This window comes from Marmota monax, unplaced genomic scaffold (genome assembly GCF_021218885.2).
Source record: "Marmota monax isolate L192 unplaced genomic scaffold, Marmota_monax_Labrador192_F-V1.1 WCK01_AAM20220418_F8-fsc00083, whole genome shotgun sequence".
Taxonomy (NCBI): domain Eukaryota; kingdom Metazoa; phylum Chordata; class Mammalia; order Rodentia; family Sciuridae; genus Marmota; species Marmota monax.
The window spans coordinates 7,349,268-7,366,027 of NW_026692848.1; the positions used below are offsets into that span (position 1 = coordinate 7,349,268).

Here is a 16,760-nt window from a genome sequence, read left to right on the forward strand (position 1 = left end):
TCTCACAGGGAAGAATGGAAGCAGGGGGTCGTCTAGAGGCCAGGGCAACAATCTGCAAGAGAGGGCCTGGATGGAGGCAGGGGGGAGGTAGGGAGAGGAAAAGACTTATAACCAGTTCTAACAAGGTGACGAGGCGGAGCTTGGGGCAGACTGCATGTGGCAGTCTAGAGACAGGAGGTGTGCAGTGGATGCCCCAGTGTGGGCTGGCACCTGCGTGTTGGTGGGAGTCACTCAAAGGGGTTTGGACCGGAAGGAGGCACAGGTGGGAGGGAATGGGTTGTTGAGCTTTGGACATGACAAATCTGAGGTGGTAAAGGACGTCACATGCAGATGCCCAGGGGCCATCTGAGTCTGAGTAAAATTCAACTATCTTTTCGTTGCTAACGGCACAGATGAGGTCACTCAGGAAATGAAGAGAGTTGTGAGAGGAAGGGGATTGGGCCAGAACCCGAGAAAGCACCAAGCTTTGGCAGCCAGGCAAAGAAAGAGGAGCCAGACCAAGGAAGAGCAAGGCAGCCCCTTCACAGGGACTCTGGCCACAGTCTCCGCCTACCCCCCCCCCCCGCCTCCCCTGGCCACTGCGGAGGCCTGGTGGGGCCTCCTCCCCACTTGGGAAGCCATGCCTGCAGCTCTGTGACCTTGCTCCTTGCTGCTGCAGGTGTCAACAGGTGACTGGCTGTTGCATTACTTGGCTGGCCTACCTGCAGTCAGCTCTGAGGTCAGGTAACTCTGGAGCCCCGTGGTCAGTCTCCTGTCCCAGATCAGATTCCCGTGGTAAGGCCCCTGTGCATGACTGTCCAGTCTTTGTCTGAACATGAATAGCCCTGTTTCATCATCAAGCAAGCCACTTTACTGTAGAATTGATCCAAAGTTCATGTTCAGGAGAATTTGGATTAAGCCAGGATTCCCTCTCCTATGATATTTTCTCAGTGGTCCTAATTTTCCAAAATATTGCTTTAATTTCTGCTCTATCTGGCAGGTCTTTAACTATCGGGGTTGACTCTACCAGAACTTCCACCTGGAAGGCTGTTGGGGTTCCTACACTCTGGCATTCCCTACCTCCTGGTCCCCCAGTTCACGCAACAGCTGGCCAAGCTGACCCTGGGCTTCCTTAAGGGAGAGATCTGGAGCTGCTCATGAGCACCAGGTGGCATCTAGAAAAACAGCCCTGCAGTGTCATAGCGTGAATTGTGGGTTCTGAGACCGAATATGCCACACTCCTGCTCCTGACCCTGAGCCTCCAGCCGAAAAGAGGTGCCCTGGCTCCTCCTCCTCCAGTGGCACTGCCACAGAAACATCCATCCCAGGTCCCGTGGAGCCTGCCCCTCAGAGCACTGAGCAGCCATCCAAGCCGGGGCTACCTTTGTGCCATGTGCACTGGGAGAAGAGCCCTGACCTCAGACACTTCCCCTGTCCCTGGGGGAATCAGCTTCTGGAATGATGTATTACTTATGTAGGACACATCCCGCCCACAAACACACACTCACACACACTCACACACTCACACACACTCACACACTCACACACATACTTACACACTCACACACACATCTGGAATGATGTATTATTTATATAAGCTACATCACAAACACTCACACACTCACACTCACACACACTCACACACACACACTCACACACACGCACACACACTCTCTCACACACACACTCACACTTGCTTTCCCCATGAGGCTTTGCATACTTCCACCTCTCCACCCTCTGACCCTTCTGACAGTTCTCAGACTTTTACAAAAAGCTTGGGGACACCTGAAGCGACAGCCTGAAGGCTCCTGGTGAAGGCTGATTACAAGTCAGCTCTTGAGGAAGGAAAGAATCAAACACCTGCTGCAGGTTTTTATCTCCTTTCTAGATCCAGCTGAAACCCGCTGGTAAGATCCTCCCAGATACCCCACTATGCAGTTGGGGGCCGGCCAGCTAAAGTCTCCCCTCCACTGACATTGTGCTCTAGGTGCATACCTGAGTCTCCAAGGTGGCTGATCTCCCAGAACAAGAACGCCAAAGCCATGAGGATCATTAAGTACATTGCAAAGAAAAATGGAAAATCAATGCCAGCCTCTATCCAGGTAAGTCGGGGTCTTAAGTGTCCAATCAGGGGGCAGTGAAAAGAGAGGGTTTGAGAAACTGGGCCCATTAGCAATGGAAATGAGGAGCCTTGGAGGGGTCCACCAGCATGCACTTGGGCCTGCTTACAGGAAATGCAGTAGAATATTTCATGCATGAGAGGAGAGCATCCAGGGAGAACACTTGAGACAGATCCAAGCAAATTCACAAGGAATTAGAAATCATTCAAAAGTCAACCAAGGAGCTTCTGCCTTGTGCAACTCACAGCGTTGCTGGCCACTATCCTGCTCACGCTCACACCCAGCATCCCCAGGCAGATTCCTGGGTCCATAAAGCAGTCCTTTGAGCACAAAAAATATCTTGGATACAAATCGTTTCCAAACATTTGAAGCAAACCCCTGTCTTCTTAAACAGAATCCAGTTACCAAGGAATCCACTTGTTCTGTTTCAGGGCTGGCAAGGAAAGGCCCTTTACCTTTTCTTTGGTACCTGGAGGGGGAAAAAAACAACTCTAAAGTGCAAGAATAATCCATTGGTTCCACAACTAGTAGCCAGCTCACCGTGTTTGCTGTCCACAGGTTGTCCCCAGAGCTGGGACAGTCCACCGGGGCCACGCCTTTTTAGGGAGTTGCCCTTGGCCATCAATAGATCTCATCACTTTGGACTCAAACCTTTTCATCTGACAGGGACTAGAGGAGAGAAAGTGAAGTGCATTAGGAAATGATGTTGACACAAGAGTGAATCCCTCTGGATGAGGATCTAGATAGGCCACCTGGAAGGAGCTCAGACTTACACAAAGTCTAGGGCGAGGACTTGCAGGTGCAGACAACTTTTTCCTTCTCTTCGTCCCTGTTCCTGGGTGGTGGAAATGCATCTTCTTTTCCACTAACGACCAGGTGGCACTAACTCTTAGGTTCTAGATTCTTTTAGTGACTGACCAGGGCGTCAGTCACAGGGGAGTCACTGTCCCACCAGAGATGGCATTCAGACCATCTGGTAACTGCCAGTCTTGCTCATGCTCTCTTCTCTCACAGGCTGTCACATCCCTTTTGGGAAGGAGGCAGTGGAATGGAGAGTCCCTGCTCCGCCACCTAGTGACCACGTTCTTCAGGAGTTGAACATGTCATGTACTAACTACATCCTGTGTGCAGTCACCTGGGGACCTTGTGAAAATGCACATCCCCATCCATCTCTTGTTACTTTATTATTTTGTTCCATATTTTTAATGGTGCATTACAGTCGTACATAGTGGTAGGGTTCGTTGTCACATGTTCATGCATGCACACAATGGAACAATATAATCTGGCCCATATCATTCCCCATATTTCGTTTTTCCCTTCCCTCCTTCCTCTCCCTTATTGCTTTCTTCTACTCTACTGATCACCCTTCAATTTTCATAAGACCCTCCCCTCCATACATCTTTCTTCTACCTTCTCCTCTGTAGCTTCCCTCATAGGACCCTCAATCTTCTAAGTTTGGCTGATTTTGTTTAACATTGTGTTCTCAAATTCCATCCATTTTTATGCAAATGACATAATTTCATTTTTCTTTTTGGCTGAATAACCCTCCATTGTGTATAGACCACACCGTCTGTATCCACTTGTCAGTTGATGGACATGTCAGCTGGTTGTTCCATAGTCTAGATCTTTTATTTCTAAGAAACTCCAGCCAGTGCTGATGCTGGTCTCAATGTCAAGGTCCCAAAGAGACTTGCCTGACAGGCCACAGAGGGATCCAGATGGGTGACCAGTTACTTCACCCTCAGCCCTGAGGGTCGTGGGCCTGGGCCTTGGCAATACCCCAGGATGCCTTACAAATGATGTCACTTTAAATACACACCATGATTTGCCTAACTTCTCAGTATTCCTTATGTATTCCTCTTCCATAAAATGGGTGGAAAATAGGCCCTAACTTCAGGGTCTTTATAAAGACTACATCAAAGTAAGAAGTTCTTAGATTAGGACTGGGCACATGGTGGACACAGGAAGTGAGGGTATTATGGTTACTTCTCCCTGGGACAGGGACCCTGTCATTAAACAGAGGAAGTCAATTTTATTGTTCATTTGCTTAGAGGCTGAGAGCCGAGGAGGAAGTGGGCGAGAAGCTGAATCCCTCCTTTCTTGACTTGGTCAGAACCCCTCAGATAAGAAAGCATACTTTGATCTTAATGTACAACTGGTAAGACATTTTTCTTTGTTGTTTTTGCTTTAAAATTCCCCTAAATGCATTGAATCACAGTCACAATTGGGGCGGGAACAAGAACACCTTCAAAACATGACCTCATCCGGTGTTAGCATTGAAGGGGGCAGGGACGTGTGGCTCATGGAGAGGTTTCCCTGATAACACTGTTCTCACCAAAGCAGACGTGGGCTTCCAGGGCTTAGCAAGGTCTGCTCGGCCTCGACCTTGGCTGCTCATTAGCATCTCCGGGGAGTTAGAAGATGCCACTGCAGACCCTCGTCTTTAGAAACTGGTTTAAATGGTCTGGGGTAGTGCCCAGTAGCCAAGAGTTCTTAAATTCTCCAGGTGATTCAAACACTTGCCAACCTGAGCACAGCTGGTGTAAGAGAACTGCAGAGGGGTGTGGACCTCTGCAGGAGTCCAGGGCTGGCAAGCAAAGAGACATTTCTTTTTTCTTTTTGTTCCTGGAGAAAAAAAAAAGAAAAAGAATAAACTTATGAACAAGAATAATCCAGGGGTTCCACGGTCCTCTGACTCGGACGAGGCCCTGTTGGCCACCCACGGGCTGCTCAGGGCTTCGAGCTGGGCCTTTCCTAGAAAGGTGCTCAGAGCGCGGGGACCTGCAGCATCCCCTGCAGACTCATCACCAGTGACAAAGGCAAAGCTTGTCACAACACTGCACAGGAAAGGCGGCTTGGAGATCTGGCCTCCTCCGCCTTCCTTCCCTTTCTGACCTTTCATCCCCCCCCCCATCCCCCTGTGTTTCCATTACCTGAGATGGCTGTTTCAAGTCAACAAAACTAGAACCCTTAGGCCAGAAGAGAAATCCTGGGGACGGGAGGGGTGCTCGTTTGGTCTTCTGTTTCTTGAGGCTTGAATTAAGTAATCACTCCTCTTGGTCCCAACTGCTTTCAAAGACCACAAAGAGGACGGATCCACAACCACTAATGACCCCAGACAGTTTTGCTAGTAAATCGCTCGGCTAAGACATCCTTGGCGCTCATAGGGACCATCCCAGTGCTTCCCTTTTCCTTGTTCCCTGGTCACAGCCAGCACTGAGGCAGACCCACTGGTGTCGGAGAGATGGGATGGAGGGAAAGGCTCCCTGCCATCCACTCCGGTTCTTGCAGAAGCCTCTCCTTTCTGGTGTGTGTGTGGTGCTCCGCTTGACTCTGGCTCTCCCCTCTGTCCAGGTTCACGAGCTCTGTTCTCTACCAGGGCCTTATCATGCACATGGGCCTCGCAGGGGACAATGTCTACCTGGATTTCTTCTACTCTGCTCTTGTTGAATTCCCAGCGGCCTTCATCATCATCCTCACCATTGACCGCATCGGTCGGCGATATCCTTGGGCTGTGTCAAACATGCTGGCAGGGGTGGCCTGTCTAGCTTCCATTTTTATCCCTGATGGTAAGTTTCAGGACAACCTGGGGGCGTGTCCCCAAGGCCTTAAGAGGGAGGGTCAAAACCCTGTGATAGGAAGTCCATGTATTTTATCTCACATCTATTTGGAAAGACAAAGGGAAATACTCAGGATTTTTCTGAGCAAACCCATATGGCCAACCTGCTCTTAAGAGTGATGTGCAGTGTTTATAGCAGCACAGTTCACAGTAGTCAATCCATGGAGCCAACCTAGGTGCCCTTCAACAGATGAATGGGTAAAGAAAATGTAGTTATATATATACAATGGAGTATGACTCAGCCATAAAGAAGAATGAAATTATGGCATTTTCCAGTAAATAGGTGGAACTGGAGATTATCATGCTGAGTGAAATAAGCCAATCCCAAAAAACTAAAAGCCAAATTTTTTCTCTGATATGAAAAAACTAGTCAAAAATAAGGGGTAAAAGAGAGATGGAGATAGAGATAGAGATGAGAGAGAGGGAGAGAGAGAGAGAAAGGAAAAGGGAGATTTTATCAAAATAGAAGAAAAATCAGTGGATTAGCTGAAGGGGACTAAGTGGGGGGTTGAGGAGGGACGGGATAAGGGAAGACCCGTGGAAGGAATTTGAGCTGCCTTCCCTATGAACAAGGCACATATATGAATATGCCACAGTGAACTCCATCATCATGTGTATCCACAGGAAACCCACTTCAAAAAAACTAAAATAAAAGTAAATAGCCGAGGGGCTGGGGTTGTGGCTCAGCGGTAGAGTGCTTGTCTAGCCTGTGTGAGGCACAGGGTTCAAGCCTCAGCACCACATAAAAATAAATAAAATAAAGGCATTGTGATCATCTGCAACTAAAAAAAATTAAAGAAAAAAAATAAGTATCAGAAAGATGAGTTGAGTAGAGGGGAAGGGAATGAGGGAGGGAGGGAAGGGGAAGTACTAGGGACCAAATTAGATTTTATAATCATGTCAAACAAAAAAAAAAAAGAAGAAAATTTTTTAAATAAAAAATAGAAATAAAGAAATAAGAGCAATGATGTCAGGCAGTCACACCTGAGGTGACAGAACAAGAGACGATGTGAGATGTTGCACTACGGCTTCAAAGCTGACCCGCAGCAGGGAGCCTGGGCTTTGGGGAGAGCAGGCCCAAGGTCAAAGTCTTGCTCCAGGACTTCTGGGGAAACTCCCTCCAATAAGTGCCATCAATAAACGATTCTTGCCTTAGGACATACTCTTTCCTGATGATCAGAATCCCTTCAGCCATGTGAAGCTTTGTTCAACTCCTTCACTGAGTAGCACTTATTTACAATATGCCCAAGCGTTGCGGTTTCTCTGGGGTAACCTCCGTAACGTGGCTCCAGCTTTGGGAGCTGCTGGAGCACCGTTGCCCTTCACAACGGGGGTCTAGCGGTCAGAGTCTTGGAGGCAAAATGGGGAGACATAGAAGATCAGAAGTGGCCAGGGAGCAGGGGGTGTTGGATGGGCAGAGGGCAGGGGACTCTGGGAGGCAGAGAGAATCTCTGTGCAGGAGTGGACATGTGTCATCAGACATTTATCCAGACCCACGGGATGGTCACCACCAAGAGTGACTCCCAGGCCTAATGTAAACTATGGACTGGGGTGACAGTGTCGTGTCACTGCAGGTTCCTCACAACCCAACGTTCCCCTCTGTGAGGTACTCTGATAATGGGGGAGGCCACATTCACTTGGGGCTGAGGTGTGATGGCGAATCTCTGTACTTTCCTCTTAATTTTGCTCTGAACATAAAACCACCTTTAGAAAAATAGTCAGGTTTTTAAAAGAGTCTTAGAATCACGTGTGAGGTCAACACAGACCTGGGGAGCTGCTGCCATGGCCTTGACTCTGTAAACCACCCCTGCTCCCCGGCCCCTTCTGAACCTGGAAGGTCTCCACACAAGCCTGCTCTGGAGCCCTCTGGGGCTGAGGGCTCATGTGCACTGTGTGAGTGGTGCATTGTCCCCCACAGATCTGCAGGGGCTGAGGGTCGCTGTCGCGTGTCTGGGCAGGATGGGGATCACCATGGCCTATGAGATGGTGTGCCTGGTCAACGCTGAGCTGTACCCCACATTCATTAGGTGAGCGGGACGGCTGTGAGCCCTGTTTTCTGGCTAGAACTGCCTGGGCACAGCAGGGACACTCTGCTTTTGAAAGCATGGTGTTGGGAAGGTGGGCACAGAGAGGCAGCAGCTGGGCCAGCTCTTCACCCTTCACACTTACAGGCAGGTGGCAGGCAGCGTCCAGAGGCTGTGGTGAGAACAGTAGACAGGGCTTGTAAGAGAGGGAGCACCAGGTGGCCGGAGGAGTGAGGGCAGGGAGGAGGGCGATGGAAGGGCAAGGTCAAGCTGCTCCTCCCGCCCGGAAGTCGGTGAGCAGGATGGGTTACGAAGCCAACTGTGTGCAGACACCGTCTGTGTGCATTGAAAATAATGTGAGCAGTGAGCGGGGTAGTGCACGCCCATCGTCCAAATTTTTGAGGACTGCAGATATAGCTCAAGAGTGGAGCACTTGCCTAGTAGGTTCAATCCCTGGTACCTCGATAGAGGAAGGGGGCGGAGAAAGGACGAGGGGGAGGGGGGGAAGAACATGGCCATACTTCTCGGGTTTTGGACATTTAATGCTTTGGGGAAGGAGGGTCCTCAGGGAAGGTGGGAGATCACTGTCCTCCCGTGGTAAATCCGTTTCCTGCACTTCAGGAACCTGGGCGTCATGGTCTGCTCCTCCATGTGTGACATTGGTGGCATCTTCACGCCGTTCCTGGTCTACCGCCTCACTGAGGTCTGGCTTGAGCTCCCGCTGCTGGTGTTTGGTAAGAAATCCCCATAGAGGGCTGAGCACAACCCCATCTCCCTACCTGGACACAGGCACCATGCCCATTAGTCCACACTAGTTACTAGAGATTTGTGACATTGTTGGTATGCTAATTAGTAATACTAGCCTTTGTAAACTATTGGTCACAACCAACACTCACGCATGGGACTCCTGCCTCAGAGATAGAGTTGAAGACAGGAGGGGGGCAGGAAGCCGTCTCCCTGCAGCGCCCCCAGCTCTCTCCACTGACCCCCAGCCCTCCAGGTCTTGGTCAGAGAGCTGACCCTTCCTGACTCCATGCCTGGTAGCCCTAAAACACAAAGCCCTTTTATTTCACTAGTTCAAAGAAAGGCAGGTAAGATTCTGCATATGGCAATTTCCAAAACACAGAGGAGACAAAATCCACAAGGAAGAAAGTGCTTTGGTGGTGGCCAGCCTGAGGGCACTACCCCGCCCACCCCCAGGGCTGTTGGACTCCAGGAGCTGGGCAGTGCCTCCCCTTCCCCACGCCAATGGCGCTGGGACAGGAGGGAACACAGGCACTGAGCCCCGCCTGCCCACCCGCTGCCCACAGGATGGAAGGTGCCTGGGCGAATCCATGGGATGCTGAACATGAAGCCTGGAAGGGTCCTGGGGTCGGGCACCCACATTCATTCGTGTCGTTGCCGGTTCCCCACAGCTGCAGGCCATGGGACAGGTGTCCCCAGACACGTGAGATGTGGACGCTGTTTCAGATTCGTGCGCACACGTTAACTGACACCTTGGCGCACCCCTTTCAGTCTCCTGAAGGACCCACTCAGGCCTCCTGTACCTGGCTGAGTGCCCCTTTCCTGGGGGCACACAGGACGTAACTGGGCTGGAGGAGAGGGGCTAAGCTCCCACCTGCTGGTGGCCCGGGGAGCACCTCCGACTTCTCCCTGTGCTGCGCATCACCGCCCCCACACGCTTGCCCCGGTTTGTGTCTTCCCTGTTCGAGGGATTTGGGGGGAAACTGGGCTTCATCTGCTCTGCGTCTGTCGCAGAAGCCACAGACCATCCGTGGGCCTCCCCCTTGAGACAGTGAATTCCTCCCACCCCAATATCATGACAGAAGGATGGACAGGGCCGACAGACGCAGCTCGTTATCCTGAGACAACCAAGGCTTGGCCCCCGTGTTGCTGGCACTGCTGAAGGCACACACGTGGCCCAGATCCTCCCTCCCCAACGCCGGATGAGGGACTGTCCCAGAGCCCCTCTTCCTCTGAAGAAGTGCCCTCACACCCTCTGGACTCCTTCAGAGAAGGAGTCAGAGGCATGTCAGCCTCGGCCACTCCCTTAGGTGGACAGTGGGTGACTGAGGGGTCAGGAGAATATTTTAATATAAAAGATGTCGCATGTTTCTCTAACTGCTATTTAACACAGCAACACAAAATCCAGGCCTGGGAGCCGCTGTTGACCCTCGCTCATGCTTCGCCTTCCCTGGGGAAGGAAGTGTAACCGCTCATTCCTCCCTTCCCTTCCCTTCTGGGTCTTGCTGTGTGACAGGCTGGTCTACTGAGCTCAACTGACTCTCCTTCCTCAGCCTCCCAAGTATCTGTGACTACGTGTGCATGCCACCACACCCAAATTACCTTTTTTATTTTTTTTTTGACAGTGCTGGGGGGCAAACAGAGGGCCTCACACATGATAGGCAAGAGCCCTCCCGCTGAGCTGTGCCCCCAGCCTGGTGTCTGCATTGCACCCTCCACTCTAACTCAGACAATCCCAATTTTACTTTTGAAAGTGTGATCTCCTTCCCTCACCAACCTTTAATTTGGCAGCTAGCAGGAAATACAATACTAGTGTGCTAATGGTGGACTTGAAATAGCTGTTAAGCAGCCACCGAAGAAGTCTGAAGATCAAAACCCTGGGAAGCCTGGTTGAAGGAGCCCTGCAAAAATAGATGATGCATATCCCGGTTCATTATCTTGTCTTTGTGAACATACAATGCTAAATGGAAAATCTGATGAATCTATTGTTCATCGGAATTCTCTCTTCAGAGGTTCAGATGCCAACTGGGTGTGTTTCCTGCTTGCATTCTTTGCAATACAGTAACTACTAAATTGGGGAGGTTTGGGAGAGCTAAAGAGGTTAGTTATTTAGTGACCATGTCCCTAGTTCACACCAGGAACAGGCATTCTTCTAAGTGCTTGTCAAATATTAACTCATTTCAACCTCATAACAAGCCTGTGACGTAGATATTTTGTCAAGGGAAATTAGAGGGTCAGAGCGATTGCAGAACTTCCCAAGGTCCACAGACTGGTGAGGAAGTCAGAGTGTGACCAGGTGCTCAGTGCTAGGGCTTGTGCTTCTGTGGAAGGGCCTTGTGGTATCCATTTTCACCATTTTTTGAGGGTAAAAATGGAATCTAGCAGACAGTGCTTTGCCACTCCCAAACTAGCAAAGAATCCACATCCCACTTCCTGCATTCTATTATGAAAAAACAAAATCATAAAAGACCCAAACTTTTATCAGAACTTAAAGAAACAAAACTATCAACTAATAACAACTATGGTTGTTACTAAAGATTACAACTAGAGGCGAAGAAGAAAGAACTCCGGGGACTTAATTAGCAAGCCCCTGAACTTGGACTAAATGGCCTGACTCTATTTTTCAATGCTATTGGGCAGTGATACGTGACTCATGACTTTATTTGCTGGTAGTGGTCCAAGTTTTCTGACTTATTTTCCTTACCAAGTGCTTTATATTGGCACAGTTATGTTCTTTTTTCATAGGTTCTTTTCTCAGAGTTATTTTCTAACTCCAAAGACTTTTAGTATTGTGGCCATGTCCTCTTGCCTAGAATAAACTTGACTCCAAATGTTAAGTATTTCATTTCCCTAAAAGGAACGGTCATCCAATGGCATTTGGAATTGGCACAATATTTATGATGGAAAATAAGGCAATTCAAGACGGCAAAGGAATCTATAAATAAATATATTAAAAAACACCACGGGAGGACGGGGAGAGGGGGGGAGAAGACAGACAAAGGGGAGCTCTAATTACAGGGTTCTGCCTTTCAGTCTCTAATGTGATTTGCGTGTTGTCTTCCAGCTGTGATAGGCTTGATTGCTGGAGGACTGGTGTTGCTGCTTCCAGAGACCAAAGGGAAGGCTTTGCCTGAGACCATCGAGGAGGCTGAGAACATGCAAAGGTAGGCAGCTGGGATCCCGAGTGAACTTTTCAATAAATGTTTTGGGACAACTCTACCCAGTTGGAGAGAAAGATGAGGTCGAATCTGTGACTCATACCATACTGTGGGATAAATTCAAGCTAAAACAAAGGCTTAAACATTAAAGAAGAAAGAAAATACAAAAATGAATACACTGCAGGAAGTTTCCTTTATACCTTCATGAGAAGGAAGGTTTTTCTAAATATGACAAAAATAATAATAATCCAAGACTCAGAGAAGAAAGATTCATTTGTTTGCATTCACAAAAATTAAAATATCTGCATCAAAAATCTATCATAAAAACAAAATGGCTGCCCGGCACAGTGGTGCACGCCTGTAATCCCAGCAGCTCCGGGGGCTGAGGAGGGAGGCTCACAAGTACAAAGCCAGCCTCAGCAAAAGCAAGGCACTAAGCAACTCAGTGAGACCCTGTCTCTAAATAAAATACAAAAAAGGGCTGGGGATGTAGCTCAGTGGTCGAGTGCCCCTGAGTTCAATTCATGCTACCAAAAAAAAGTCAAATATAGAGAAAATATTCACTACTCCATAGAGGGCTAATTTCCTGAACATAGAAAGAGCCTTAACAAATCCATAGTAGTAACCACTCAATTGAGATAATAGGCAAAGTACCTGAGCAGCTAATGCAGCAAAAAGGAAATCCAAACAGGTCTTAAATACACGAGAATTGCTCAGTCTCCTTCATGATCAGATGTACACTGCACTAAGACACTTGGATTGTCCCAGATCACCTTTCCTGGAGCCTGATATCTCAAGAGAGAGTTGGGGGAGAGGCAGCCTCCGGCATTGCTCATAGAAACACAGATTTGAAATCTGTGACAAGTGTCATGATGACAAATGTGCATGTCCTTAAACTTAGCAATTCTACCTGCTCAGAATTTACGTGAACAAAATGACACAATCAATCAGTAAAGCATTTTTTATGTTACAAAGATTAGAAACAACCTAAATGCACATTAGTTGGGAGACTGGTTAAATAAATTATAAGATTCCATTCAACAAACTACTATACAGCCATTTAAAAAATGGAAGTCAACTATGATACACCGATAAGGAAATTCTTCAAATTGTACCACTAATGGCAAAAAAAAAAAAAAAAAAAAAAAAAGCAACACATAGAAAAGTAGGTATTTTATTATTTGTGGAAATACAATGTAAATATATAAACATGCAAAGTATTACTAAAAATGGTGAAAGTATATGTTATGGTTTAGATATTAGATGTTCCCCAAAAGCTCATGTATGAGACAATTTAGGAAAGCTTAGAGGTAAAATGAATGGGTTATGAGATCCTTAACCCAATCAGTGAATTAACCCCCTAATATAGATTGATTGATAACTGAAGATAGATAAATGTTAGGTATATAGATAGATAGAAGCCCCCCCTAAACACATGATTTTACTTCCCAAAGTTTCAATTACCTGTGATCCTCTACCATCCATCACAGTATGAAAATATTAAGTGGAAAGTTGCAGAAATGAACAGTTCATACATTTCACATTACATACTGTTCTGATTAGCATGATGAAATCTTGCACGTGCCTCTTGTGATAAAATCTCACATTCATTATATGAATAATTCCTTTGTCCACAGTATCTCTGTCATAGATGCTACCTACCCATTAGTCATCTCAGTTAGTTATCAGATGGACTGTCAAGGTATGCAGTGCTTGTGTTCAGGGAACCCTTATTTTACTTAATAATGTTCCTGAAGTTGTATGCTGGAAAATTGGACCTTCCAAAGAGAAATTGTAAAATACTTCCTTTAAGTGAAAAGGTAAAAGTTCTCAACTTAATAAGGAGAGGAAAAAAATAATAAATATGCTAAGATTTTTAATAGATCTGGTAAGAAGGAATCCCTTATTGCACCTAATTTATAAACAAAACTTTATTATAGGTATCTATGTATAGGAAAAAGAGCATATATGTTCAGTATGTCTGTGGTTTCAGGTATCCACTGGAGGCTTGGAATGTACCCCCAAGGACAAGGGGTACTGCTATATGTATATGTATATGTATATGTATATGAATATGTATGTGTATGTGTATATATGTGTGTATATATATGCACATACACATACATCTGTGTTTACTTGAATCTCTGGAATAATGGGCAAGAACCATAACATTGTGTCTATGTATTTGGCAGCTATAGGATATGGATATGAGGGAGAATTTCAATGCATATCTTTTTGTAATTTCTGGATTTTAAACAATATGAACCTACTCAAAAGCAAACTTAAAAAGTCTAAATAAAGAGAAACTCACATGATGCCCTCTCCATAAGTCTGTTTTATGGTGCATTAAGACATTTTAATCTTTGTCCTCTCCATTTTTGGCTGTGGGTGCCATGAGCTAAACTGACTTCCCTCCACTGAACCCTCACATGAACCTCTCCAGTACATGGGCAAAATGTTGCTGAATCACAGGGGTCTGATGCTTTTCCTAGAACGTTATCTGAGAATTCAAAGGGGTCACATTGGCACACACTGCAGCCCCCAGGACACCAGGTTCTCAAATGCTTTTTTTGGCCCTCACAGTGTATTTTAAAGTGGAAAATTCCACATGAACTGGGCTTCCATGATCTGTTGGAAAGCCAGATTTGGTTACCCCCATCAGACTTTTCCTCTCATTGCCGTCACAGCAGCTGGGTGATGGCACTGCTCTCCATAGGGAAAGTCCTCGGTGCTAGGCCACAGTCCCCACCATTTCCTGCTGTCCTGTGTGCAGCACACACATATCATCTGCCTGGCTCATGTGAGTATTTGAGTTTGAAGCTCTTAACATAGGCCAGGCCCTTCTCCATGCTCCTTCCGCACACACAAGCACCCACCCCCACCACCGCTACCTTAGGACAGAGTATTCCTGTGCCCTATTGTACCCTGAAGCTAAGGATGGGCCCTGGCACCCTGAGAGCAGGAGCTCTCCAAATATTCCTGGAGTAAATGCAGAGTCCTGCTGCAGCATTGCTATTGGGGTCCTTCTGGGCTTTTCTCAGCCAGCTCAGTGTCAGGCAGGCGGTCATGCACGGCAGTGAGGATCACAGGCCATAATCCTGAGGCCCCCAGGGCAAGAGAGAGGGTAGAAGGCAAGGTGTCCACAGGGAGGAGGATAGACCACAGTTGGCACCAGAGTGGACCGTAGGAACAGTCTCGTAGGCACGGAGAACAGGGCAAGGCAGGAGCCACTCCCCCACTACCCAGGGCATTCAGGCTCAAGGGCACGAGGCTCATGCCGTGAAGAATGTGCATGTCTCGCTAATGTGTTCTGCAGCTCACCTGTGAGCCTGCTGCCTTCGCTGTACAGGAGAACACTGGCTAAAATTATGGCCTGTGATCCTCTCAACTACTGCTTGCCAAGTCCTTTCCAAGTACTCCCTCATTGAATCCTCATAACACCCCTATGAAATAGGTGTTATTAGTAACCCCACTGACGACTGAAAGCAACCCAGGCACAGAGACATTAAAGGACATGCCCAGAGTCACAGTCACCAAGTGACAAAGCCACAGTTCTCATCCTTGCAACTGGATTTCAGAGTCCACACTCTCCATGCCCTCTGAGGGCCAGGCTCACCCGTGGAACAAGGTGGTGAAGCACCCGTGCAGTTGTGGGCATGTAGACAACAGTCAGTCCGTGTGGCTGTGGTTCTTGTTGCTGCTGCTTATACTGCCACTGTTGTTGTGTTGATTTCAATGCTCATGTTGCTGCTTTTGTTTCTGCCATTGGCTGCTGCTAGGGGTGGTGCTGCCATTGTTGCTGCTGCTATTGTTGTTCCTGCTGCTGTTGCTACTGCCACTGCTGCCACTGGTACTGCTGCTCTTATTAATGATGCCGCTGCTGCTGCTGCTGCTGCTATGATTGCTTTTGCTGTTGCAGCTATTGTCATTGCTGCTGCTGCTGCTGCCTTGGTGGTTGCTGTTGCTGTTGATGGTGCTGTTTCTGCTGTCGATGTTGCTGTCATTCCTGCTGTGATCATTGTTAATACTGTTGTTGCTGCTGTTAGTGCTGCTGTTACTATTGCTGCTGTGGTTGTTGGTGCTGTAGCTGCTGCTTCTGTTGCTACCACTGCTGTTATGGCTGCTGCTGTTGTTGCTATTGCTGCCTTTGTTGATGATGCTGTGACTACTACTGTTGTTGCTGCTGTGGTTGTTTTTGCTGCTGCTGTTGCTGCTGCTATCACCGATGCCATTGTTGTTGCTGATGTTGTAGTGGCTGCTATTGATGCTGTTATGGCGGCTACTTCTGCTGCTGCTGCTGTTGCTGAAACTGCTGTGGTAGTAGTTGGTACTGTGGCTGCTGCTGATGTTGCCATGGCTGCTGCTGATGTTGCTATTGCTGCTATTGTAGCTGCTGCTATTGTTGCCATTGTGGCTGCTGCTGTTGCTGCTGCTGCTGCTACTGTTGCTGAACTTGCTGTGGTTGTTGGTGCTATGGCTGCTGATTATGGTGCCACTGCTGTTAATGCTGTTGCTGTTGTTACTGTTGCTCCTGATGTTGCTGTTGCAATTGTTTATAATGCTGTTGTTGTTGCGACAGTTATTGAGGATACTACTGTTGTTGGTTTTGCTGTTGTTATCGCTGCTGCTGCTGCTGCTGCTGTTGCTGTTGATATTGCTGCTGTTGTTACTGCTCCTGTTATGGCTGTTCCTGCTGCTGTTGTTGCTGATGCTATTGGTGCCGTTGCTGTTACTACTGATACTGTTGTTGCTGCTGTTGTTGCTGATGCCATTCCTACTGTGGAGGCTGTTTATGTTGAAGATGCTGAGGCCATTGTTACTGCGGCTATAGCTGCTGCTACTGTTGTTACTACTGTTTTTGCTGTTGTAGCTGCTGCTGTTTTTGCTGTTGTAGCTGCTGCTGTTGCTGCTGTCATGGCTGTTACTACTATTGCTCCTGCTGCTATTGCTGCTATTGTAGCTGCTGCTGTTGCTGCTGTCATGGCTGTTACTACTGTTGCTTCTGCTGCTGTTGTAGCTGCTACTGCTGTTCTTGCTGGTGTTGCTGCTCTTGTAGCTGCTGCTGTTGCTGCTGTCATGGCTGTTACTGCTGTTGCTGCTGCTGTAGCTGCTGCTA

The 16,760-nt window shown here is 47.8% G+C and overlaps 1 protein-coding gene across 1 annotated transcript in view; it reads left to right on the top strand.

The window, feature by feature from the left end:
• Positions 1-16,760, top strand: part of Slc22a2 (solute carrier family 22 member 2) — a 31,014-nt gene that overhangs the window by 11,238 nt on the left and 3,016 nt on the right. The window contains exons 5-10 of the mRNA XM_046449380.2: positions 1,967-2,081; positions 4,151-4,257; positions 5,454-5,668; positions 7,637-7,745; positions 8,364-8,476; positions 11,551-11,650. Coding sequence (XP_046305336.1) covers positions 1,967-2,081; positions 4,151-4,257; positions 5,454-5,668; positions 7,637-7,745; positions 8,364-8,476; positions 11,551-11,650 — 759 coding nt within the window. The remainder of the gene's footprint in view (positions 1-1,966; positions 2,082-4,150; positions 4,258-5,453; positions 5,669-7,636; positions 7,746-8,363; positions 8,477-11,550; positions 11,651-16,760) is intronic.